This window comes from Anguilla anguilla, chromosome 7 (assembly GCF_013347855.1).
Source record: "Anguilla anguilla isolate fAngAng1 chromosome 7, fAngAng1.pri, whole genome shotgun sequence".
Taxonomy (NCBI): Eukaryota; Metazoa; Chordata; class Actinopteri; order Anguilliformes; family Anguillidae; genus Anguilla; species Anguilla anguilla.
Window position 1 is genome coordinate 14,082,696 of NC_049207.1, and position 25,401 is coordinate 14,108,096.

The following is a 25,401-nucleotide window of genomic DNA, read 5'->3' on the forward strand; positions in this document are numbered from 1 at the left end:
AGTTTGACCTTGTATGAAGTATACTCCCAGCTTTACAAAAACCACCCCACCAAATTTAAGATTTATAATCAAACAATTCACATGTGGTTAAAGATTTTATTTAAAAGCTGGCCACCTTTTTTGCAGCTAACCAGTGGCCTTCTTCTTGCAGTGTAGCCTTTTTTCTTATTTCTCATCCTCATAACTGCTTTCTTGATTTTCATTGGCACAACTCTGGTCCTCATGTTGACAAATGCCTATAACAGACTCAAAATAATATCAAAAGCCTACAATCTCACACCTGTACTAAGAAAGCAATTGAACACACCTGGCTAATTAGAAACACCTGTGAAGCCATTTGTCCCAAACATTATGGTGCCTTGAAATGGCAGACGATGTATAAAAAGTGCTGTAATTTCTTCATGGTGAAAGCAAAATGTATATTAAAAAACACCCTTTAATGAAAGCTGAGAATTTGCACACATGCATTGTTTTGTTACAAATCAAAAATTGTGGAGTACAGCCAAATCAAGAAAAAAAGTATTTGTCCAAAATATTATGGAGCTCACTGTACAAACATACGCACAATCACACGGACATACACGCGCACACACACAATGTCGTTGGCAATTTATAGTAAAAACCAGGTATAGGCCAAGATTCCTTTTGTCTTTTCAAAGGTAAAACAAAAATTCACCTTGCATATTCAGAAGAAGAAGCTTACTTTTGTTTTAGTGAGTTAAGTTGGTCATGTGTGTCTGAACTGGAATATTGTCAGTCGTGAAACAGGGCACACACAGTAGAGAATTATACATCAGGTCTGCTGCGGTGGTGCTGATAATAATAATTTGTCATTTAAAAACTGTCCGATATAAGCAGAATAGGAAATGTACGGCTCTGGACATTCTGTTTATGACTGGCGGGGTTTTCTTCTGTAACACACCATCTAATGCAAACTATTGAATAGGCTCTCCCTCATGAACATTTTCTAGGCCCCATCAGAGTATCTATTATCTCGATATTACACAGTCCAGAAAGACAGCTTGCTCAGAACTGGCAGTAACTGCCCAGTCTCTGGTGATCAACATGCACTATTACACTATTACAGTTTGTACAAACCAGTTCAAAAGCACTTTTGAGATCTGGATTTCCATTAAGGTACATGCTTGAGGGATGATTTCTCTGATGTAACTATACTCAGCAAGTCACACCAATAAGCACCAGGCAGGTGGTCAAGTACAAAATAACAGTATAGATGTATAAAGCTGAGATAAAATTGCATGTTTAAAATAAATTACATAAATATACTGGATGGACTACTCATGATTATCAGAAAAAGTGAATAAATTAATAAACAACAAGATCAAGAATATTTGTTTCAGATGTAAGGTTTGAGGTCACCATTCAGATTTCAGGTTTTGTTTTCTGTGAAAATATTCCTAAAAGCATAGTAAAAGCAACCAAAAAGAAACATCTATTTTCAAGTCATAGAAAAATAAACAAATAAATAAATAGACAAATAAAATAGTTTGTTGGCGTTGTGGTCAGGGAGGATTGCATTCCACTGGAGAACTTATTGACTTTGCGGCTGTGTAGTCCATAGGCTTATACTCCTGATAATCAGCCACTCTTTCTGACTGGATGTGACCACAATTCGAACACATTCAATGTCAAATGCAATCTTATGGTCCACTTCCTGGACCTCAATGTTCCCATTCTTAAATTCCCCCAGAGTAATATATGATGAACACTGCTTTCCCTTTTTGGTCCCCACTAACTTTTCCCCCACCTCTAAGGCTCCATGATGCAAAATGTCATTTTGCCGATCGTCAGTTCCTGTGATGATCTTGATTTTGCTAAGCTTGGTCGATTTGTTAAAGACAATCACAAAGAAGTCTCCTGTAGATGGCGCTTTCCCCCAGAAGTACTCATCCACGCTGCTGTAAGCTTTGGTGGCGTCATAGTTCTCAAACACGTTAATGCTGGTGTGTAGGCTGGCGGGCGGGTTGTCGGGGATATCAAAGGAGTCCTCCTCAAAGTCATCATCCTTCAGTTTGTTTTCTGCTCCCTTGTAGGAAGAGTAGTAACCCATGTGCTGAAAGAGGGAGGGCTTGAACCGAATAACGTCCTTCTGCGCCAGCAGACCCCTGAAATGGATGAGCAGCCAATCGCAGGGCATTTCCTGGTAGAACATGAGGAGGAAGTGGGCCAGACGAGGCAGGTCCTTTGAGTGGTACAGTTTCCCAATATAGCCCAGCTTCGAAAACTCCAGCATCACCCAGTAAGACCCATCCCTGGAGTTGACCACCTTCTTCATGGCTGTCAGGAAATTCTTGGCACAGCGGACATCATCCTCTAGCATCATGTAGAAATCAGAGAGGTTGGTGCAGAAGTTCAGGAGGAAAGCATAGTCCACGTTCTGTTTGGACCGGAACCTGACCCTGTCTTCCGGGTCATTGTAGTTCCTCTTTAGTCCATCCAGAGATGGGTAGTACTCCTCTGGTGCATGTATGACCAGCAAGCGTCCAGCAATGATGTGGTGGCCAAACTTCCTGGAGATGTCCTGCACTAAGCTTTCACACCAGGCCAGGTCAAAGTCTGCCAGGTGGACCACAACCACAATCTCCTTTAGCTCCTCATAGCTGGACTGGTCAAAAATGGACTCGATGGTTTCCATTAAATAATTTCCTCTTTTTCTCTTGACAGATGACAAACCAATGGTCAAATATTCTGTGGGCACAAACAAGCAATAATGAATACTTTCAGATTAATATACATTAAATAGTAGCTTGGAAGACAAGTGCGACTGTGAGTAATTAGAAAAGCTTTTTCATTAGACACTTTCCGCAAAGATTATGAGATTGCTGAGTCTTATTGCCTTCTGCATTGTAAAGCATTTTCTTAACAGAAGGTTATGGATATAACAACTCTTTGTTTAATTTAAAATTCATCTTTTTTTGTTTCTGAAAACATATAATTAGAAAAAACAAAAAACAAAACTGTATGCATGACTACCACTAATCTCTCGAGAAAATATCTTTAATTGAGGCGCAGTCAATCTGATCTTAACATAGTATACTGCACATGATCAGTGCAGAAATGTTTACTTTGATAAATTATTTTTAGCATTATGCAAATCATATTCAAATTAGTTGCTGATTAGCGAAGATAGTTGGGGTTTCCTGAATTTGTATGGTTTGATTTATTGAGTTAAAGGATTAATTATTAAAGTCCGTTTTATATATTACATTTATATTTAATTGGAATAAAGTGCATTACAGAATTATTGCTGTAATTGCTGAAATATAGATACTTACTTTTCCTTGGTAGAGGTGACCCTGCTAGGTAACGATATGTTACATTTATAGTTCCAGAAAAATTTGAGAGATCTTTAAAGGTGTGCACGTATCGTTCAGAGTTCAGTTGGTGTACAGCAGACTCTCTCAGTTGTCTCTTGTCCCCTTCCTATAATTGATTTTCACCAAACAGAAAAAACAGAAAAAATGATTACAAGGGGATTATACACAAGAAGATTGATGTTCTCTTCATCTCTTTAAGCTCAAAATGTATATTAAATGATTAGCAGCAGTGATTAGTACTGCTGCTGAATTATGTAAAGGGCCAATAATTAATAGTGTAAGTATAATAGATTTTTTTTTACAATTACACAATGTAAACATTGATTTTGAGAATCAAATATGTGATGTATAATAAATAATAATAATAGCACTTAAAATAAAGGAAAACAAGCGGTATAAAACAAGAGCAAATAAAACAAAACTAGTTACTTTTTTACTAAAGTGAAGTGAAATAATAGATAACAGCTTTCTTTATGTAGGGGTTTAATGCTACTGCCCACAGTAGATAAAAAGCTAAGATAAGAATGTTTCTATTTAGTCTGTTGTGTTTGAATAAACCCCCCAAGATCATTTTTTACAAAGACCAAATCTCTGAAACCACAGTACCTGCTTGAATTTAATTAAATGTTAATGATCCCGGTAAGGATGCCAATTTGTTTCAAATGTTCACACAGCCTTAATAATTTAAACAACAAATACTTATAGCGTGTTGCGATCACAAAGTTTCAATGGCCTCATGAATAAGCCATGGACTTTCAGTCTGGGTCTATACCATAAAATATTAAAAACACTGCTTTTGTGGGTAAGGAACAGAGATTGACACAATGAGTGTTACAGTTCTTAATGTAGTAATATGGATGAAAAGGTTGCCCTGTGGTTGTTTTTTTTTCAGTAATTACATTAACTATACATAATAAGCACAAACAATTAAATATTTAGTGTACATTTCATTTATCAGTTTAAATGGGGAAAAAATCTAAAAATTATTAAAATACAAGCTATCAGAGTAAAATGTACTCTCTAGGAGTGGATTACACACAGAATCTCTGCAAATTCTGCACTTATACTACACCCAATGTGAAAATAGTGTCTTACCAGTACGTATCCATCCTCGATATACAGGTTCACAAAGAGAAGGCAGGTGATCAGGACACCGAGGAGTGGTATGGTAGAACGTTTTCGGAAACACCTCATTTTGTCCAGGGACTTCCACACCAGCCTTAGGACTGATAAGCTCCTACTGAAACCTGAGCGAAGATAGAAAAATAATGCATTGTTAGTGTCTCCCTGCACACCTCCTTTTATCCATTGACAGCTCAGTTCTGCAAAGTGATTCAAGGCCCAGTCTTTAGATCATCTTAGCATTGATTATGCGTCCTCCGGCTCAAAGCTACACAGCTCCTGTTTCTATACTGTCCTCCATCGCACCATGTTAAGTACCCCCAGGGCATTCTTTACTCCCCGTTTAAGCATGTTGTATTGAACCAAATGAGTTCCTTGCTTTCGTTTGCCATATTAACACAAAAGCCAATAGTTAATTCCAGGTTATGCCATAGTGTACAAAAAGCTATATGATGTATTGCGAAAAGATGCATCGGTTATAAGAGGCTATAGTGGAATCTGCTATACGAGATGCTTAGTCTGGTACGAGAGCGGGTTTAACAAAACATCAATGGAAATACTCAAAAGACTCAAGGGATGAGAGGTCAAGGGTCACAGGACCAGCGAGATTTATCAAAACAATAAACAATCCATAAAGCCTGATTTTTCATTGTCCTTATGACTTATATTTCATATAATAATATTTGATAAATTCTACTTTCTTGAGTTACATCTTCATTTTATATGCCAATCTATCTGTGTTTCAAATTATGCTTATGTATAACGTTAAGGTGTCATGCACATGCAAAACACAAAATGGCAGTCATTGAGGTTTTCCTTTTTTTTTTTGCCCCTCAACACTTGAGGCAAAAATGTAACGCTTAGTCAACAGACATAAACCTCACACAGCTAAAGCTGTACATCCGGATATTATAAATGGCACTCTCTGTAAACGGGGATGAGGAATTATTTATAATTGCTGCCTCTTTTAAGGGTGAGACACTGTGAACCCTTGTGGCAGGTTAACTCTTCAGTGCTTTTAACAGGATATTTATATGTTTCTCCTTGCTCTCCAATGAACTGTCTGAACTGTGCCAATGTCTTATTCTATGTGTTTGAAAGATACTAGCATATGCTGTCTTCATGTATTCATGTATTCATTCCTGGCTAATAGAAAATACTGTATTTCTGACATCAATATGACATGATATTGACTTTTAATCCTTCACATTTTTCCCTGTATGGCCAAAGACTTCCTACGCTATAATTCAGAATGCCACGCAGACATCTTTGGATAAGGGCATCAGATCGGTTTTATATAAAAAATAAAACAGTAAATGAACAAGTAATTGGCAAACAAGCCCATGTACAGGTTGCATTTATTTTTCAACAAAGATATGTTGATTCTTGTCTAAAACGCACCATTACTTTCCCATAGTTCATTACTGTGCAATCAAAGAAATGTATATGTTTTGCTCTGGGCATGTTATTGGCATCTGTCACTTGTAAAAAATATCAGCTATAACACATTTCTGGTGTTTAAAAGAAAGAAATATAGATATTTGAGAATCTTACCCACTTCAACTTAGCAACTGGCCCGAATATTGGTTCCACATGAATTATGAATGTACTGTACTATCTCCAGGAAATTGGTGAATTAATGTAATAAGAAATCAACAGTAGGTCAATGTGAATCAAAAATAAAATTTACATCCCCTTGATACATACAGTCTGTGAAAGTAATGGTCAAAATGTCTGCTGCGTGTACTATGTGATTGTTTTACATTACATTACTACATTTTATACCTTTTGCATTCAAAAGTAAGCTCCTACATGCAAATTCCTACTGAAATGTTTCACTGATTAAAATATGGAGATATATTCAGAATTCCAATGACAGTTATAAATAGCATTTTAAATGTGCACATACACAAATTAAAACACAGATAATAGCTTTTTAAATATAATGAGATGCCGGTTATTCAGAAACCTCACAAGTGCAATGAATAATATTTTAAGGTAACAATGAGAGTTCCATAAGATGAAGCGATTCTTTTCAAGCCTGTGGCTTCACAATAGCAACAAAAAAATTAAGCCTTTCACAATTACAACTGGGTTGTACACAAAGTGTAGACAAAAAAACAAAGTTAAACAAAGCAATACAAAGGTCCCTGATGAGTCCAATAAGGATGCACAATTACACAATTGCATCATTTTGAAACAGTCTGATTCACGCCACTTTGCTTTTTCTCTCGCATACTTGCACAAGTGGATTTATTTCACTAAGTTGCACATAAACTGTGCGGCTGATTTCAATAATTCAAAACATGCCCTTAAGAGAACTCCCCAATGACCCTGCTGTGTGGATATACCTGCCACACTCTTCTATTGTAATGCAAGACAGACCAACAAGAATGTAGTTAATCAGCCCAAAATATCAATTCTCTTCAATTAAAGCTTCAATAGTGTCTTGCCGTGTGAAAAAGGCGGAAGGCATGTGATACTGAGCGTATTCAAAATGGATGGCCATTCTTGCATGAACACTATTCGCCATCTACCTCTGTTTAACCTACTGTAGCTCAGAGTCAATCAGCATTTTTTTCCCTGACCCTCAGTTAGAAGCAAATATCTTTTTCTTCATAAACACAGTTTATCGAGATCAGCAATCACCAAAGCTGACTCACCAAACTGGTCTTTTCAACCTACAGTCCCTCTACAGTTATTGAAGGCAAAAATACTTTGACTCCAAGCTACAGACATTTACAGTGAAGACCAGGGTGAGCAGCAAGTGCACAGATGGTGTGCGGGAACATTTAAAACAGGGCGTCTAGAGCAGGAATATCAGTTGTGAGAGAATGTGAGTCCACCACAGCAAAGAGGAAGACCACAATCAGAACAAACTCAGCTGTTGCAAAAAATCATAACAAGGAGCTGTGGCTTATTTGATGAGAACACAAACATTTTTCACAGTTCATTTAAAAAAAATAATTAAACTGAACAGAACTCTCCTTGGCCCTAAACCCACAGTGCATGATCGAAGACAAAAAAGTAAAAGTATAAATTCTTTGTATTTCAGTCACACTAACCAAAGCATAAGAACAAATTGCATCCTGAAGAGTTCTCTGAAGTCAGTTCTCTAGGCCAACCACAGAAAGCAGTAACGGGTTACTAATGGCTAATCCTCATTCTCCGCTATTTGTATAACACATTAGGAGAAAGTAGATCAAAGGTGGTTCAAATAAAAATAGACATTTCCAATGAATTCAATGGAAAATTAATGCAAACACATTTACACAGCCGATTCACATCAGTGGATGAAAACAATGAGGTTCACCTCTGACAGAATAGTAAAGCAAACATGCTAAATTTGTGCATAAGCCAATGGTGCCCATCACCATCCTGAATCTGCACAACTGGCTACCCATTACTTTCCAAGACTTAAAAGTTAACAAAATTAATGATTGTGTAAAGCATCTAATAAAAAACTGCAGGGAACCTGAGCTTTACCAAGCATGCTTGTGTGCATTGGAGTTCCATATCTTTAATGAAATTTTAGTTCTCCCCCGGCTTCACCCCCATACTGAACCTGATCCAGAACTTGTCACTTCTCTCTCTAGGTGAATCTGAAAACAGTGGATGGGAAATTCCCTGGTGAGGGAGAAAGCAATTACAGTCATGTCTGATGTGCCAGATAAAAAAAAATGCAACTAAAATGAGTATAAGGGTATCAGAAATTAATTCAGATTGTTGCAAATGATGAATAATGATGATAATATTCCTTTTTAAAAACCACATATTTCAAAAACGGCACTGAAATGCATCCACAGAATTTGTTGGGCGGGGTTAAACTGATGCAGAAGCTAGGCTGCACAATCGACTTCGGAGCAACTCCAGGGTTACAATCTGACAGGAAAGGCAGGAGACCTTTTAAAAAAGGGGTCACTGCAGAATGCTAAATGGGAACCCTGCTTGGTGGCAGGTCCCGGAGACAAGGGCTTTAGAGGGAGCCTGAGCAGCGTGCTCCTGCTTTACCCTATACTGCTGGATAACAATGACGGGAAAATGAAAAGGTAATGAGAAAAGAGCACATCGATATTGCTGTGTGCTCTCTGTCTCAAAGGTAAAAGAAAGACGGATATTACAGAAAGACAGATTCTATGTCGTGACAAGAATAAATATGGTTATCGGGGCCTGCAGTTATTGGGGCTAGAAGTTAGTATGTTCACTTTTAATGAGTTTGTTGATTCTCTACTTGCATGTACTGTATACATGAAAGTTGAGAGTCAGACTAAATTATAATGTATATTCTATCTGAGATAACAAGGGCCCCATTGCATGCATGACAGTTTCAGAATACAGATACAATAATTATCATGGACTACACTGCGCGTCACATCAAGAACTAAGAGCCACAACTTAATCTGCTCTTTAAATGAGGGAATTTATCTTGGAGAGATAAAACTCCCAAAGCTTTATTTTAAATCTCAACCGCACCTTTCTCTATCCCTTGCCTTACACTCTGTAAAGGAATTTCTCCTCCAAAAGCTGGATGAACCCTGAAAAGATGATCTAGAGACCACTGTTAAAGGTAGGGATGAGTTTGCTGTAGGCGAGAGGCAGGTGCAATAACAGTCAGGATCAATCCGGCCTGTGTGAAATTATCAGGTTTGAACATGAGGCATGACCCCTATTTGTGAGCTGTCTGAATGTTGAAGTGGGTACTAATGGCCGTCTTGTAAAAGGGTCTTGATTCTTTACCTGCAGGGGCAGCATATCGCCTTACAGAGTGCACTGTGGTCCTGAGGTCATGGGACTGATCATTTATACAGCTTCCTCTAATAAGATAGTTTAAATTCAAGGAGTTTCATTTCTTGTGAAACTGCGCGCATCATAAAGCTTGGTCGTGCCCTTGGGTTTCCAGAACAATCGATTCCTTAGTGTAGAGTGAACGAGTTGCACATTGGACGGTTTTTGCAGTCTTTCTATCCCCACCCCAATCCAACAAACTGTCTAAACATGTGCAGTCAATCAAGCAAGACAATAAGTTAGAAAATTTTGTCATAAAATAAAATTTGCATAATAAGTGTGAATAGAAATGTGCCTGAGCTCTCCTTATTAAATCTTAAATACCTTTTTGTTTCTTATATATTATGTCCCCACTAATATCTGCCAACCCAAAACGATCCTGAATTTCTGTAACTTCAAAACATCAGAACATAACATTTTCATTTTGTATAATACTTCATAAGGAATAAACAACACAAATAAAAATTCTTAACCTTAATCTTAAAATATGGGAATCCATCTTATGAATACACTCCACAGGTGAAGCACACAAAGGTGGTAAAAAGGAGCAGAAGCAATTTTTTGAAGCATTGTCACCTGGGGGACTAAATGGGCAGAACAATATTCTGCTCCAAAAGTACACCAAAATAAAGCTTAATAAACACTTTCCCCTTCATCCATATCGCTTTATAAAATCTCCATTAGCGAAGCCTCCACTAATGATCAGGAAGCTTCGGGGATTCTCCTTTAATGGGAAAACCCGGATGAAATACCCTTTTTGAGTGAGAGCGGGGAAAAGATTAATAACACAGTCGGCAGAAAGCAATTCTCCTGCATTTAATCTTCTTACCTATTTTACATTATTTCCCCTGGGTGTCCTGAGACTCACAGATACACAGCTCGGCACAAATAATCAATTAAGACTGCAGTCTCATGAATTCAGCAGTTGCTTTGTGTCAGACCTTCAGCTACTTAAATGGATTTTTTCCCCTAACAAAAGGGAGGAAAGGGACTGAGGGGAAAAACAGGCTTCTATTGATAATAAAAACCGTAACATAGAGCAAAAGTCCTCCTTGAACAGAACGAAGGGAGAGTTTTCAACAAAACTATCCTGCTGTTTGAACCAATTGCTAAAATTAAAATGAGAAAAGATGATTTCAGTTTTTAATTCCATGCACACTCTGGGTATAATTTTTGCAGCTAATATTCTCCAAAAACATAAGTTAATTTCGAGTGATCTCTTGCGAACAGCCGAGCCCAAATATGATTTGACTTCAGTAAAGAGCGTATTGATTTGACAAGGTCTCAACAAAAGAGAGAGGGTCTGTGTCAGATAAAAGTGCAAGCTTATCTTCCTTTGTAAAGACGCATTGTGGAGTAACCCACTTATTATCCATGCTGCATTAGCGCGTACTCTAATCTAGCCACCTGTTATTACAGCAAAGTGTATCATCTTGTTAGTCATGATAATCATGAATCACAAACTTTTTTTAACTCAATGCCGTGCGTCCCATACCCACCTCAAGCACTGGGCAGGGTGCAAGACTAGTCAAATACTACTGACTGATTTTAAAATGTCTACTTGTACAGAACTGGACCAAGGGCCTAGTAGTATGTATTAACAATGAGCCTTTAATGGACAACATATGCTGATTTGACAGCAACCCCAGCATTAATGTATTTGACAGACTTAAAATATTTATTTTCTGTCTGCCATAAGAAGTCATGATTGATTTAAAAGCAAGTGTTCATATGGTTACCAAATAATCCACTTATGGCTAAGGTTGGAGGAGGTTAATTCTTGAATTTTAAAGACCTGAGCAATTACAAGAAGCAGCAAAAGGGTTATACGCTGTAACAAGCAAGCCTGTATGGGCTTCTAAAATGTTTAATTGAAATAGAAAATCTAATTAAGCATGATGGCAAGTGGATTGTAATATCAGACCAGAATATTAGAACTGGTGGTTTAAGTCATCCCTATGGACATAAACAACAATTACATCCCCAATTCATCCTTCCTCTTGCATGCATATAGTGCCTACAGTCTGATTACTTGAAAATGAAGCACAGTAGAAGGTTATTTATTCTGAATTAGCTCCACTGAAAATACACTTAGGGAAGCCGACTATTTCCCTTTATTAAAAAAATTATTAATCATGGCATCTTTATGTATGCAATCTTTTGCAACTGGTGTGATGTAATAACTCTGTGAAAATTGTGTCTGAAAATAATATTTTAAAAATATAACATGTTTATATTTAATGACCATTTAGGTGGAGTCCATATTTTTGATGTTGCCTCGTTACCAGTGGTTTCATCTTTCTGGAGTCTGTCTTGTTTGGTGCCAGAGGAGGTTTAAAGTGGTACCAGCTCACTGCACTGCTGTCACTTCAACAGTCTGGTTTATAGTCTTATTCAGAGCCCGCACAGGAGAATGCCTGAGATGCACAGGAAATGATACAAACAGCCCAGTCTGGGAAACATGCCACTGCACTCCATCATTACCTCTGCTTACTCATTCTAATGGGACAGGAAGGTGGGAAGGAGGTGGATGCCTCTCTGGGAAAAATGGGCAAGCACCCAGGAATTCCCGGGGAATTACCTGGCAACATGACTGCTCGATTGGAGAGAGGATGAAGAGCCCCTACATCTCCAGGGATTTTGCCGGAATCCGACCTCTGTGAAGATTACTCTGCTTCGCCGAGAGAGCCGCAGCTCCTTGTACAGTTGAGGATTCTGAGGAATCAACGCAGTAAAAAACTGGCAACATTGCCATGCTCTGTTGTAATTAGCTGAAATTCCTCTGTGTTTTTTGAGGATTACACTGATACTGCTGGTATGAGAGCTACACAGTGCTGCCCATTGAATTCAATGCTCCTGGTTTACAGTGGAGCGACAGTGACCCTATACCTGAGAGGAGAGCTTCCATTGACCTACACAAAATGACTCTTTTTTCAATCTCTGTCTACATGTATCGGTGTTCTCCCAATTTGGAACACCTAACAGTGATCTCATTTCTGCTTTGTTTTCAATCAGTTCAGTAGGGTCCAGGTTCACATAAACAGTGTGCAGCAGGGCTATATGAATGGGCAGTAAGTCATATAAAGGAGGTAAAGGGCTTTTTCCCCTTGTTGAAACCTCACTCTCTGACAGGGCCCACAACTGACAGCCATTCAGTCATTCCATTTTGCAGCACCCTTTGGCAGCATTACTATACTATACAAGGGAGCCAAACTGACCAAAAAACAACAAAACAACAACAAAAACTACTGCAATATTTTGGCACTGGGGGCAATTGGAAAAAAGGAAACAACTGGGGGGAATTAGTAAAAAAAAAAAAAACTGAGAAAGTTTATTTTGACCCTCAAACTTGCTGGGGTTACTGGTTCTTTGTTGGAGGATGTTCAATATTTTGCTGCGGAATCACTTTTTTTTAAGTACTGATAAAAAATGAATGCGTGTTGTGTTCACTGACACACAGATGGATTTGCTCAATCAATAAATTGAAAAAACAACAACACAATAAACCAATCATAGCTGAGCATGACTCTACCACAGTCTGTGCTGCAGGTTCACACTGTATCATCCTCGTTTTTTTTTTTTTTGGGGGGGGGGGGGGGGGGCAATGAGGCCTGCTGAACCATTTCCGGTCAACTCCATAAAGACAAATCTAAACTAACTTCACGTTACACATTCAACCCACTGACATACATGTCACATCCAAGATCACTATACACACAATCAGAAAACCTATGTAATTTAGCAAATAAATTTTTGTTATTCTGCATTTATATGTGCCCCGGGAGGAAACACTCAGGTACCTAGCAGGTCTGACTGACACTGTGCTGGAGGAGGCTGCTGGGTGGGTGACATGGCTTCAAAAGACACTCCATCAGCCCATCAGTGTGGTGGAGAACTGAACAGCAATGCAAGATAATGGGCCCTGGCTGTGATATATTTTTAATTCATCTTCAAGCACACAAAGCAGTTATTTTCATTGCTAGCTGGGTAGGTTTACATGGACTGCTACATGTACTGAATTTCAATACTTGACTTCAATAGCTGGCTTTAGATGATTAGAAGTATAAATGAGTGCCTTCAGGTGTTAAACAATACTCCATCTGCTCCCTTCTTTCAGTCACTATGCAATCAATCCCAATTAAATTGTGCAGTTCAAAATAAGACTGCGCTAAAAAACACATTTTAACCAAAGCATCACGCATTCTACAACTGAAATAAAAAATGAAGAAGAGCAAATAAACCTAGACAAAACCTGGAATGTCAATGAGATAAATCACTGTAGCCAACAGCAAGTATTATCACATGGTTTCTATATTAAAAGAATGCACCTCATCTTGGAAATGTAGAAAAAATGAACACCTTAATGTAATATTTCTGTCAACAGGAGAGATGACAGCTCGCAAAGAACCAGTGTAAAAACAAAAATGCTCAATGATGATATTCCCTGCAAGTACAGTATCACAGATCACAGGGTATCACCTCAGAAGATGCCAGTGTCAGGGTATCAATCCCTGCAAACGCATCATATTGCTAAAGCTATACTATTGTAATTTTAATTGCTTACATTTTATATTAATGAGCTAGCAAGGAAAGACTTTGCAATCATTTATACACAGTTTATGGAAAAAGGCTGGAGGTAAGAGGACTGTATGTCTACACATATACAGATATATATGCATTATATTAAATACATAGCATATGTAGCTTAAGAAAAATATATACATATGGTCCAAAGTTAATCTTGAGAATATGACCATCTGGGGACTTCAAGATGAAGTTAAAGGCCCTGTCAGCACTGCGAGTTCAGCAATCGTCAGCACAGACATGTGAGTAATTATACAATTAGGGACTAATTATGAGGTGTTCGTGAGCAAAAAGACAATAAAAGGATGGTGTTGCAGACAAGCATTTGTTTTTGTACATATGTCAAACTATCCTTAGTCTACAGCACAAAGATAACAACAGACTGGCACTTAAACAGACAAACACAGAGTGCAAGTGCAAGGAGGAGATAGCTATCAAAAGGCATAAGGGAAAAGAGCAGAGAGAGTCAGCACGATTCAATGATTCAACAGAGCTAGTGGCCTGGGCAAATATTCCTTTAGGAAGAGTATAGTACCCAATTTTTTGGGATATTTCTTAACAAGCATGGGGTAAAAATAAGGGTAAGTCCAACAACTACACAAGGAGTATTTACCCTGGACTGCTGATTTGTATTTAAAAAATAAAATAAAATTGAAAAAAAAACTGCTCAAAGCAGCTGAAGCCATTTACCTGTCTGTTGTCACCTAAAATTCAGGTTGTTTTGCAAGGACAATTACTTGTGTGATTTAAGAGTCATTCTGGCAGATACAGTGGACTTTTATTACTCAGTGACCTGAGAGCATACCGGAATGTTTAATAAATACATTTAGGCTTTATTACAGAAGCTGTCTGCAGACAATATGAGCTACATGGCCTTGAGACCTTATGAAGGCTTACAACACAATTATTTGGGTTTCCAAATTCAGTACATTTGACTTGTAGTAGCTCTGGCCAACAATTTATGGAAAAATAATTTCACAACAGTTGAGAAGTTTATAGCTACCATTAAATACTGTTTTCTACCAAACAGACTTCTGAGCCATCCAAAACCAGATGAAGAACGTGGAGTTCTCCTGCTGAATACCAGTCAATTACATCGGGTTTAACTCAAGGTTTGTGGAGACAGAGATTGACATTACACTGAGCATTACACATGAGATTAAGCTCTCTCTCACTGCACAACATGGCAAGGGTCTGAGTGAACTCATCCAGTGGTGTGTCAGTCAGGAAGGCTGAATTCACTAAACCTACAATAAACTGCAACATCTGAAAAATATTACTTTCTTATGTGAGAAAGGTCTATTGATTCCCACATGATTCGGAACACCATTGCAACCGCAACCACGATCTCAATCAAGCCCCATGGTCTGCGATCGGACACAATCCCCATGGTGCGCGACTGCATCCCATAATAGTACAAAATCTGGCCCTTGATTTGATTCACAATTCTCTACATGGCCCTCAGTTTGATTAAGTTTGGCACCCTTGCATTAACAAAATTTCACAGAAGAGACACCCTAAAGTCTTTGGATCAATTCTGGTATAAAGGTTAGAAAACATTTCCCAGTTGAACATGGAATATGAGACATGACTATTCTGCTAAGGTTTTAATACGTCAGTTTCAATCCACCAAAGTAAAGAGTACAAAAACGAACAATTATTAATATTCAGCTACAACCATTAGAGCACCAGGCTCACAAACAGACACACACATACACACACATACACGTCCAGCACACGTGCGCGGACACTCACACATAGCTTTTACCTTCAATGGATGATCCATGTGCAGTGCAAATAACATGGCCAACTATCCAAATATGCCGGGTATATTCAGCCTGCAGGATAGGTCCTCTTTGCCGACACCTCCAAAGCATAACTGTTGTAGTCATTGTAATGCCAGGCATACACAAAATCCCCATCATTAATATTTGATGAAGGTGATGCTGGCTGACCTATCTGAAAGAACAATTTATCTTACATTTGACCGAGCAACCACTGTTTCAGCTGGGCTCAAGGGAAGCTGTGAAACTGGACATATGGCAGACTGAGCAAGAAAGCAGAGCACTCTGTACACACTAAGGACATTTGGCACATGGTCAAATAAATCCTTTGCACTGGTTAGCTAATTGCAAGCCTTTTAATGTGAAGCCTATTCCTTTTGATGGGGGGAAGAAAAATATTATTTGAAAAGGAAACTGAGTCTGAAGTTTATTGATACCATAGGCAGTAACAGCTATATTTTAACAGTGGCATCAGGGATATTCTGTTTTTGTTTATTCTTTAAGTGAGTTCAATTATGACAGAAATGGAAATTAGTTTTTGCTTGCAGTCTTCAATCAGATTTCAGTAGTCCTCAGAGCGATCTTAATATACTGACAAATGCACAGGTGGCAGGTCATTTTAACACTCATTCCTATCTAGGGGGAAAGCTTTGATCAGAAATTGGTTTAAAATAAGTCCCCTTTGTGGCTGTTAATTATTCTTTCAAAGATTGTTTCAACTAACAGCTTGAAGTAACGTTTTATTCATTTAATGTCATTTTCATTAAAAACACTGACATTCAGCAGTTACTGAGGTGAGATATGAGGACATTGTTTTGAAATTGAGAATCAGAGGTCAGGTGAATGGCTTCATAAGTCTGACTCTCTGCCTGTTTTCATGCTCGTGAGCTGGATCACTGGACATGTTAAGGATTGATTTTGGATGAAATATGGCAAAATGCTTTCCCAAGAGATGATAGACGATAATTTGATTGCATGGTTGCTACTGCTTAGTGCAGTGAATGAATACACTGTGAATAGCCATTATATCTATGTCTGCAACTAAAATGAATGATCTATAGGATCCTTTTTCAAATGGGTCATTTCTCACTAAAGAGCAAATTATGGTAAAACTGTACTTGCCCTACAGTACATAAGGTATACATTAAACTTCTATAAACAACGCATAATAACTCTCATGACAGCACATTAAAGCCTGTGACAGATGCCATAGCATCATTATGCAATTAGTGAACATTTTGTAACATTTAATTTTAAATAAGTTTTGTAAAAGTTATTGCACACATTAAGACAGCTTATGATATTTTTTAGCTGCGCTACATTGTCATGGCTTGTTATGACAGATGTTATGTCACGTATATGGCACCATTATTATGGAGGATTGGTGTACAGTTCAAGTATTACCCAAATTAAAATAGATATTCTCTAGTCGACTGCAAGAAAGACTATCTGGAAGTACATGGTGTACTAACCCATCTTCAATGCACTCCCTATTTATCCACGGCCATTATGCTCATTGACATTTTTCAATGTTTCAGTCTAATGAATCTGAGACAACATTGTCTAATTTGTCAGCGATTCACAAAGTTTGCACAAAGTTAAATCCACTTTCCTGGATCATGAAAAAAAAAGGATTAGGGACCAACTAATGTCAACATGTTTGTATTATTAACGCAACAATTGACAGTATGTGTAGCCACGGACTTCTTGAAAAATGCTGTGCTACGGGCACAGAACCCATAATACAATAATTAACAGTAAATATTGTGCTTGTTGTACCCAGCAGAACAGCTGCAAATAGAGCAGTAGCCTACATATTTTTCTTATCCTCCGGAAACTACATTTAGCAAATACTGTACAAACACACACACACACGCAAATGCACTTACAGTATGCACACACATACACAAATTACAGAATTAATTTAAATGCATTTTAGATGGCCTAGAATTTAAAAGATTTTACAGGTTATAGTACAGGTCACATTTTTTAACCACCCTGATGAATACTGGCAGTAGCCCTAGGTGCGAAGAATCAAACGTAATGCATTATATATAAACCAGGGATGTATGGCATGTGAAAATCACAGAAGGGTACATATATTCTTCTCCACATAAAGTGTACATAATATCTGACTGAGGCAGGCAGGCATATACACAAGCTGTTGCCTCTTACAGCCCAGCCATTGATTCAGCACAAGCTAATTCCCTTACAGTTTTACAAGCCTCCTGTAAATGAATATGCATTACCACTGCGCTCAATCCATTCATACAACAGAATAATAATGAAGAGAAAGTGCACTCATAAATACAATTAATCTTCTGTAAAGCAGCTGCTTGGTGATTCTAATTATATGCCATTTTAATAGCTGGATATGTTGTACAACAAAGCTGTTCGGTAAACACTATTGTTCATTTGTTGCATGACATGAAGGCAGCTAGCTTTATTTTATCCTTTCAGGAATTAATTATGGATTTATTGGGCAAAGTAAGCCGAAATATACCATTTGTTATAGAGAGGACATGCCTAAATTTGCATCAAAATGATGTATATTGCAATCTTAAATATCATTTGTAACATCATCTTAAAGTGCTTTACTATGATTTGTATTCTTTTCAACAGTTCTATTATTTGTATCTGACTGTCCATTTAACCAATTAAAGTTTGAATTTTAGCCAGAAACGACTCAATAATTAAGCTATCATTAGAGGCACATTTCTGTTCTTTTTATGCTCTTAGATGTATATTGTTTGAACCTACATGACACCAGCAGACTGACTAAACATATCAGACTTAACTGCGGCACTAGCTGGTACAAAGTTGAAAAATAAAAACAAAAATAAACAACTTATGTATACACATATGTAAAATCAGTAGTGGTTATACTCACATTGTATGCTCAATAGAGTGAGTAGGTTATACTCAAAGTAGGTTATACTAGGCTATACCCAAAATTCCAGAAGTAATGCTGGTTTGAATCCTTACCCCATAATCAGGAACTCATTTATATATGGTATAATATATTATATTTATATATGGAGTGGAATTTCTGACCAATCATAAACATTGATTAACCCCATTAACTATTAGGCAGAAAAAGGTCCAGCAGTATGATAAGCTTTGAGAGGCAGAGTTGAGTTTCCCTGCTTGAGGGTAAGTAAGAGTTATACTTCTAATGCAGGGCGAATAGAGCTTATGCCTTATACTGTAGCGTGAGTAGGGGTTTTCCTGTACTCACCCTATAGTGTTGGTATAAAGTACTGGTAAAAGCTAGCTAAAAGCTCAAACTGAACATACAGTGTACAGCATAAATACTTCATTGGGCTGGAAAACACACATCTCACTGTCCACATGCATCATTAATGTATTTCGCCTCCCTTCACCAGCACGACCTGCATCTGGGAACCACTGGGCTGTCTCCCTTAATAAATAAATCAGCACATTCAACAGTAACACAGTACTCTCAGAGCACACAACAGACTTCCAGTGTGTGACCAGCAGACAGGGATTCCTCCCATTACATCACACTGACTATACAGCAATTTTCTCTTAGCATCTCACTATTTCTCATTCTTAAAAACACCAACACACATTTTACCCCCAATGACAAAAAGGTGTGAGCCCTAGAGCCTTGGGGCTTAAAATCTACAGTATATAAAATTACAAATTAAAAACGTTTTATGAAATACAAATACATACCAAGTCACAGACAACACTGATCTAAACACTCTTCATGCATGGCTAATCACCTTAAAACATGAAACTTTTAATCTGCCATCTATGCAATACACAAGATAAATTTATGGAAGTGTGTGAACAACAGTTCTGATCTCAATCCATCAAAGGTAGTGTTTAACTAGCAGATAAGCTTCATCAATGTGGATGGAGTACTGTATCATTCTGCGGGGGATATGACAGACATGAATAATGACAGTCCAAACTGTCTGTAACAATGATAAATACCTGATATTGCGACATTGCACAGCACAGCTTGGCCAAGTAAACTCACATGACTCCTTAATCTTGAGTGGTGTTTATGTTTTGTAAGCACTAGTGCCTTGCTTCATGCTCGGTTGAGTGGAACACAGGTGGTCTTGACTTATGTTAATTATGCTCTGCTTGAAACTCAGTTCACATGAGGACACTACAGAGAAGAAATTTACTTTACTTTACTGGTCAGTGTTACTGTTCCACTATCTGTAATTTGTAATGTGTAATTTTGTTAGTACAGGCATGTGCAACCTGGGCTAGCTCGCTGTTGGATGGAATAAACTTAGCATCTCCATTTGAGATCCTTGTACACAGACTAACATTAATTCCAGGGGCAAGTCCTAGATGTATAAAGACTGTTTAATTGCACTAGGCAACTAAAACACAGTGCTGCATGAAGTGAACACATGGGGACTGTGTTTAAAACTTCTAACACCACTGGTGATCAGCAGCTGTGACAATGACAACAACAACCAATCACAGGGGAGAGGGTGGTTACATATAGGTTTCCAATTGGAGAAAAATCTATGCATAGACAGGGAAAATGTATACATAGACAATGACACACCCTGCCCAGCATAGCTCCAAAATTAAAATATTTAAACGAAAACCAGAAGACAGAGTACTTTGCAGTAAGTGTTTACCAGTGTGTTGGAAACTTACTGTACATTCAGTTGCTACAAGGAAAGAGATCAGAGAAACAAATTGGCAAATTGTTTAAATAAATAAATAATATCAATAGGTCAAAAGGTTTGCATAGAACTATAACTATAGTCTGTAGACTCGATAGGTGCATTTCTGATGTGTTGCCGCTAGAAGAAACCATTGGTTGTATTAAAACACAAAATAAAACAATAAAATAAATACCCAGATCACAGATTCGCTTAATGAAGCAATTCCATAAATAGTGTCCTCCTGGGAAGAGATCTCTGGGAAATAGGATTATGTTGAATCTCATTGACATATTACTGCCCTACCGCTGATGGTCTGCTCTGACCTCTTACATCAAGGCTGCTGTGTGGTGGATTTCATTTTGCTACGTATGATCATTTGCTTCATTGAATTTGTCATTCGAGATAAGGGACTGTGGATAGTTCACAGGAGCGATTATCACACCATGTTAGAGGTGAGAGATGTTGATGGGGGAGGGGGGATTAGGCCTTCCTCTGCATCCATTTGTCCTTTGTTTTTTGTATAAAAGTTTGAGTATAAAAGTCATCTGGTGATACGGTGGCATCAGTCAACAGCTTTTTAAGTATAAATTCATATTGGGGGTATTTATAGTATGAAAACAAGGATGAAGACAAGCTATATGAGTTACTGACAGTACTGATGCCTCTATGAAATGATTTTTTTACTGTCTATGCTAATAGAATCTTACACATCTTAAAATCCCACGCACCCATGATTACTTTGCATCACCACCTCACAATTGAAAAAGTTTGTGAGCCACAGGCTTCATGTTTTTTGCAGTAAGAGATACACCACTAAAGCTCTCCTGTAAAGCCATGTTGAAAATGCTCATAGGTTCACGAATGAGTGCACTATAGAAGTGCACATGCTCTAGCTGTAATGTTCCTTGTGAGCGTCAGGGTGCATAAGAAACAGCACAAGAGAAAAATACAGACAGAAGAGTAATTCTCCTATTTTCTTGGCAAAACACAATGAATATCCTCAACTTTGATGATAGTCCAAAACAATTTAGATGGCATAACTGGGATGCACTACCTTTTTGTAAACAGATACATTTATGTTCATCGGTGCTGTAATACAATTTCTGAGATGCCCTCAGACAGCACACAGGAATTGGCCCAGATTCTGGCAGGCTCATCATTATGAGAGATTCTCTTTCCTTGCAGCTCGCGATGATCATGCATCATTACTCTGACAAAGGAGACAGATGAGGGAAAAAGGCATAAGCATCACTCTTTATCCTGAAACATTGTTCTTCCTTGATAAAGCCTTGCAAGTGCCACGAGGGGATGTGTAGGAGGAGGGAGCGCTACTCCCACACTCGGCTGCTCCCCCTCCCTGCCACCTCCCAAAACCTAGGAGGTCTTCAGGTCCATAGACTAAAGGGACTTCACTTACAAATCACAGCTGTGGTTGATTTTGTTATCAGCCCAAGTGCTATTTTCTGAAATGTTTAGATATGTTATAATGGCATATGCGATATTCATAGGCACAAACCCTGATTAGACTGGCTCCTCCAAACATTACATTTTGTTTCTGTCTGATGTTTACGTTTGTCCTTCCACCTCTGAAAGAAGAATATACTGCAATGTCTTTTTGACAATATAAAGCCTTTTTGTCTTTGTGTTCTAGTCATGGTGCAAGCATCACACACGTATTTCTGCTTTCAGAAAAAAAACCTGTAATTGAATTTCATTTTGTACCCATCCTCAAAAATCATTTCAACAATATAACACAAATATTTGTATATATACAAAATTCTCATTATAAAATTATTGACAGAGAGCATTGCAGTTGGTCTGAATAGGGATCCAAGTCTGGACACATAACATTATCAGCTGGCTTTGCTGTTAAAAATGCCAGATTTCTGGGTTATGAGACATTGTGAATCCCCTAGGCCACCCCAACACATGGCTCAATCTGCCGAAAGGACAAACAGTTTCTGTGTGATGAATAACCATGAATCAGTGGCAGTTGTCAAATCCGATAATGGCTCAACTTTGTTTTAGTGTAATCACAAGCTACAGACATGATTCCAGTTTAATTCAATAGTTTCCTTTCTGAATCAAAAATAATTTGAATTTATAGAAAAAATAGCACATCTCATAATCATATTTATTTAGGTCTCTCTTGAAAAAGAGATATTTTTTTATCTCAGTGAGAATTAAACAAAGGATAAAATAAATAAATTTAGCAGAGCGTATGAATTACATTATGTGTGATGTGACAGATTTGGCATTTGAAACGTAAATGTTCTAGCAAGACAACAGGGGTCATGAGTACAGAAAGTTCTAGCACTGTCCAATATATCTTTTTCAGTGGCAAGCTTGGCTGTGCTAAAGGCCAATATGATGAGCCACCTTCACTTCTCCCCCAAATCCACACAGCGGGTGGCCAGAAATGCCACATCGTGCTTGGCAGTTTTTCCAGGAATAAAAACAATAAAAAAACTAACAGAAAAAAGTTGCCACTATAAATAAGAGAATATGCAGAGTATATTTACAGATACAGACCATCTTTTAATGTCATACATTGATGCACACAATATGCTGGAATCATGTTCAGTTCTGCAGTGTAAACTTTGGGGGGGGGGGGGAGAGAAAAATTAAAGGAATTTCAGAGTTCATGTATGAGCATCTCAGACACTGCAGATACAATAAACTTCTTTCAGACTTTCAGTAAACAAATGTTGCACCAGTTGAGGATTTACTGACCTAAGATACGTTGTCAGAAAAAAAACAACAATTTTGAAACATCAGATTTTATTTCACTTATGCTGTCAAAAGCTTGACATCACTTTTGATGTCAACTGCCCAAAGTATATTACTTACACTGCATTTCTGAGAGTAAAGTAGCAGGCCCTACCTTACCATAGGTGGGCCATATGCAGCACAAATTACGAAAGGCCCTCGTGGCATGTCCAGCTAGAGCACTAGCCGTGATGTTAAGTGGCAATTCATCCCTTTTTTGCATGACCTCTTTGCCATTGACAATGGGAATCAGATAAAATGTCATTTCACACTTAGGTAATTGAATTGTTTAAGCATGTTCCCTTTGACATCTGTGGTAATTCATTTTCTTCTCCGCGTAAATCCCTCAGATTTAAAATTCCATTTAGACCTAGGCTCTGGGAAGGCCTGGAAACGACCATTGATTCAGTTTTTTTCGACCCTTGTGCGTTTCAGGATGGCTTTGCAGCTCCTTCACCACACTGGCACACAGAGAAGTTGGAATAGACAGCGTACACGTCTTCGTTTAATCCTCCTCTTATAAAACCCATGACTGTCATCTCTTTTGAAAATAACCCAATTAAAAACCTGTAGATGTCTTGGAGCTGACCAGCATGCATAAAATTGCACTGAAACATTGCTGTGTGTTCCACATGGAGCTCTACAGCAGGGTAGCCAGAAAACCTAACAACTGATATTCTATTATTGATATTGAGGCACTCAGATTAAAGTATTTCTGATTCTAATGTGAAAGTGAGTGTAGAATGGTTCCAGATTTATAATAACAGATAAGTGACACATTTCTGTTTACCTTGCCACATTGCAGGCTGTGTGAAACCAGGTACAAACACCTTACATAGGAATATGAGTTACAAATTGTATAACAAATTGTTTACATGAACTAATATATGTTTCTTTTGTGATATGTCAATGACAATTCATTTAGAAGGAAAACACTTTTTGTAATCAGACATTAAATGAAGCTGGTCAAAATACACATACTGAAATGTCATGTGGAATCCTGTGTCTGTGAACACATATGGCAACAGAAGCAAGAACAATAAGTCAATGTTCCAATGAGTGTGGTAATTATTTTAAGCTAGTCAGCTATATGCATGTGAAAATTCCATGACTTCAGAAGACTGAAAAGGAAGAATAGAACTACATCTTTCCTGAATTCCTTTCCTTTTCAAAATAAACACATCAATTTCAGTATGAGATGAGTCCCAAAATTCAGCCACACGGTCCAGTCGGAAACAATGACATGTGCACCACCTCAGCTACAAGGTCTAAACCAAGAAGCTGTGTCAGGAGAAAGAAAAATGTGAATGGGAGCTTTGGATGTTGTAAGCAATTACTTTTTGGCAGAATTTGTTACTCAGCCAGTGAGAGAGAAATCAATTCAGGGTCTGGTTTTGTGTCAAATTCCTGATGGAATTTGCAATTGAGCCATGCAAGACAAGTAACCGTGACACTTTTCATGTGTTTTTGAAAGACCACCTCCTCCGCAAGAATTTTTGACTTCAAAAACTTTAACAAGGAGTTCAGGAAAGTGAAGAGGGCTATTATTAATGCACAGTTTATATTCATTCCACTGTGAATAAATATAGGTTAAAAATAAGAATAGCTCTTTGAAATGCAAATGGCCCAAGATACAAAAAATAATCCTAAATGTAATTTTCTATTTACCAGTAGAAGAAGAAAAGCTAAGTAAGACATTAAGAATATTGAAAATAAGGAAAGAGCTCTGCTTTATAATAATAAAATTTCTGATGATACCCAATACAGTTAATTCACTGAGTGTTTTACCAGAGAATAGGTATTCATGTAAGTACAGAAAATGCACATTTCTGAAAGCTAGTGTAACTTCTCTGTTGTCACTTTTAGCCAGTGAACTAATGTTGTACAAAATAATAGTGGCTATTAACTTGGTTGATGGTTGATTACTAGAACGTGAATGGTGAGTGACAAAAACAACACCCTTAATAAAGGTAGATACCTGACATTATAATCTGCCTCTTTGCAGTTTGAATAGTAAAACAAAATGAAGTAGATAAAGAGTACTTCTCTGACAACTAAGCAATTAAGATACATGTAGCAGTGTCAAAACCATCCTCTCCAATGACACTCAGTGGTATGATACACACAGGGCTGAACTAAATCCAAGTTATTTGCTCTCTCTGAATTATGGTACCATTAAGCAGATGCTTTGGATGCTTTTCCTTTTCTATTTCTTCTAAATGTGCAATTACAGCTTTAAACAGTGCACAGAAAACCTAAAAAGATTTGAATACACTGAAAACCAGAACTGCTGCACATTGCACAAAAACACTGCCTAATGATCAGTTCTAATTCAACAAAAATGCTTAAGGGGTC

The 25,401-nt window shown here is 37.8% G+C and overlaps 1 protein-coding gene across 5 annotated transcripts in view; it reads right to left on the reverse strand.

The window, feature by feature from the left end:
- Positions 1-429: 429 nt before the first annotated feature.
- Positions 430-25,401, reverse strand: part of mgat4c (mgat4 family member C) — a 129,253-nt gene continuing 104,281 nt past the window's right edge. For all 5 annotated transcript variants that reach the window (XM_035426950.1, XM_035426951.1, XM_035426948.1 and 2 more), the window contains 3 exons: positions 4,434-4,585; positions 3,297-3,444; positions 430-2,709 (listed from right to left, as the gene is read on the reverse strand). In XM_035426950.1, the coding sequence (XP_035282841.1) occupies positions 1,553-2,709; positions 3,297-3,444; positions 4,434-4,585 (1,457 nt within the window). In that variant the 3' untranslated portion in view covers positions 430-1,552. The remainder of the gene's footprint in view (positions 2,710-3,296; positions 3,445-4,433; positions 4,586-25,401) is intronic.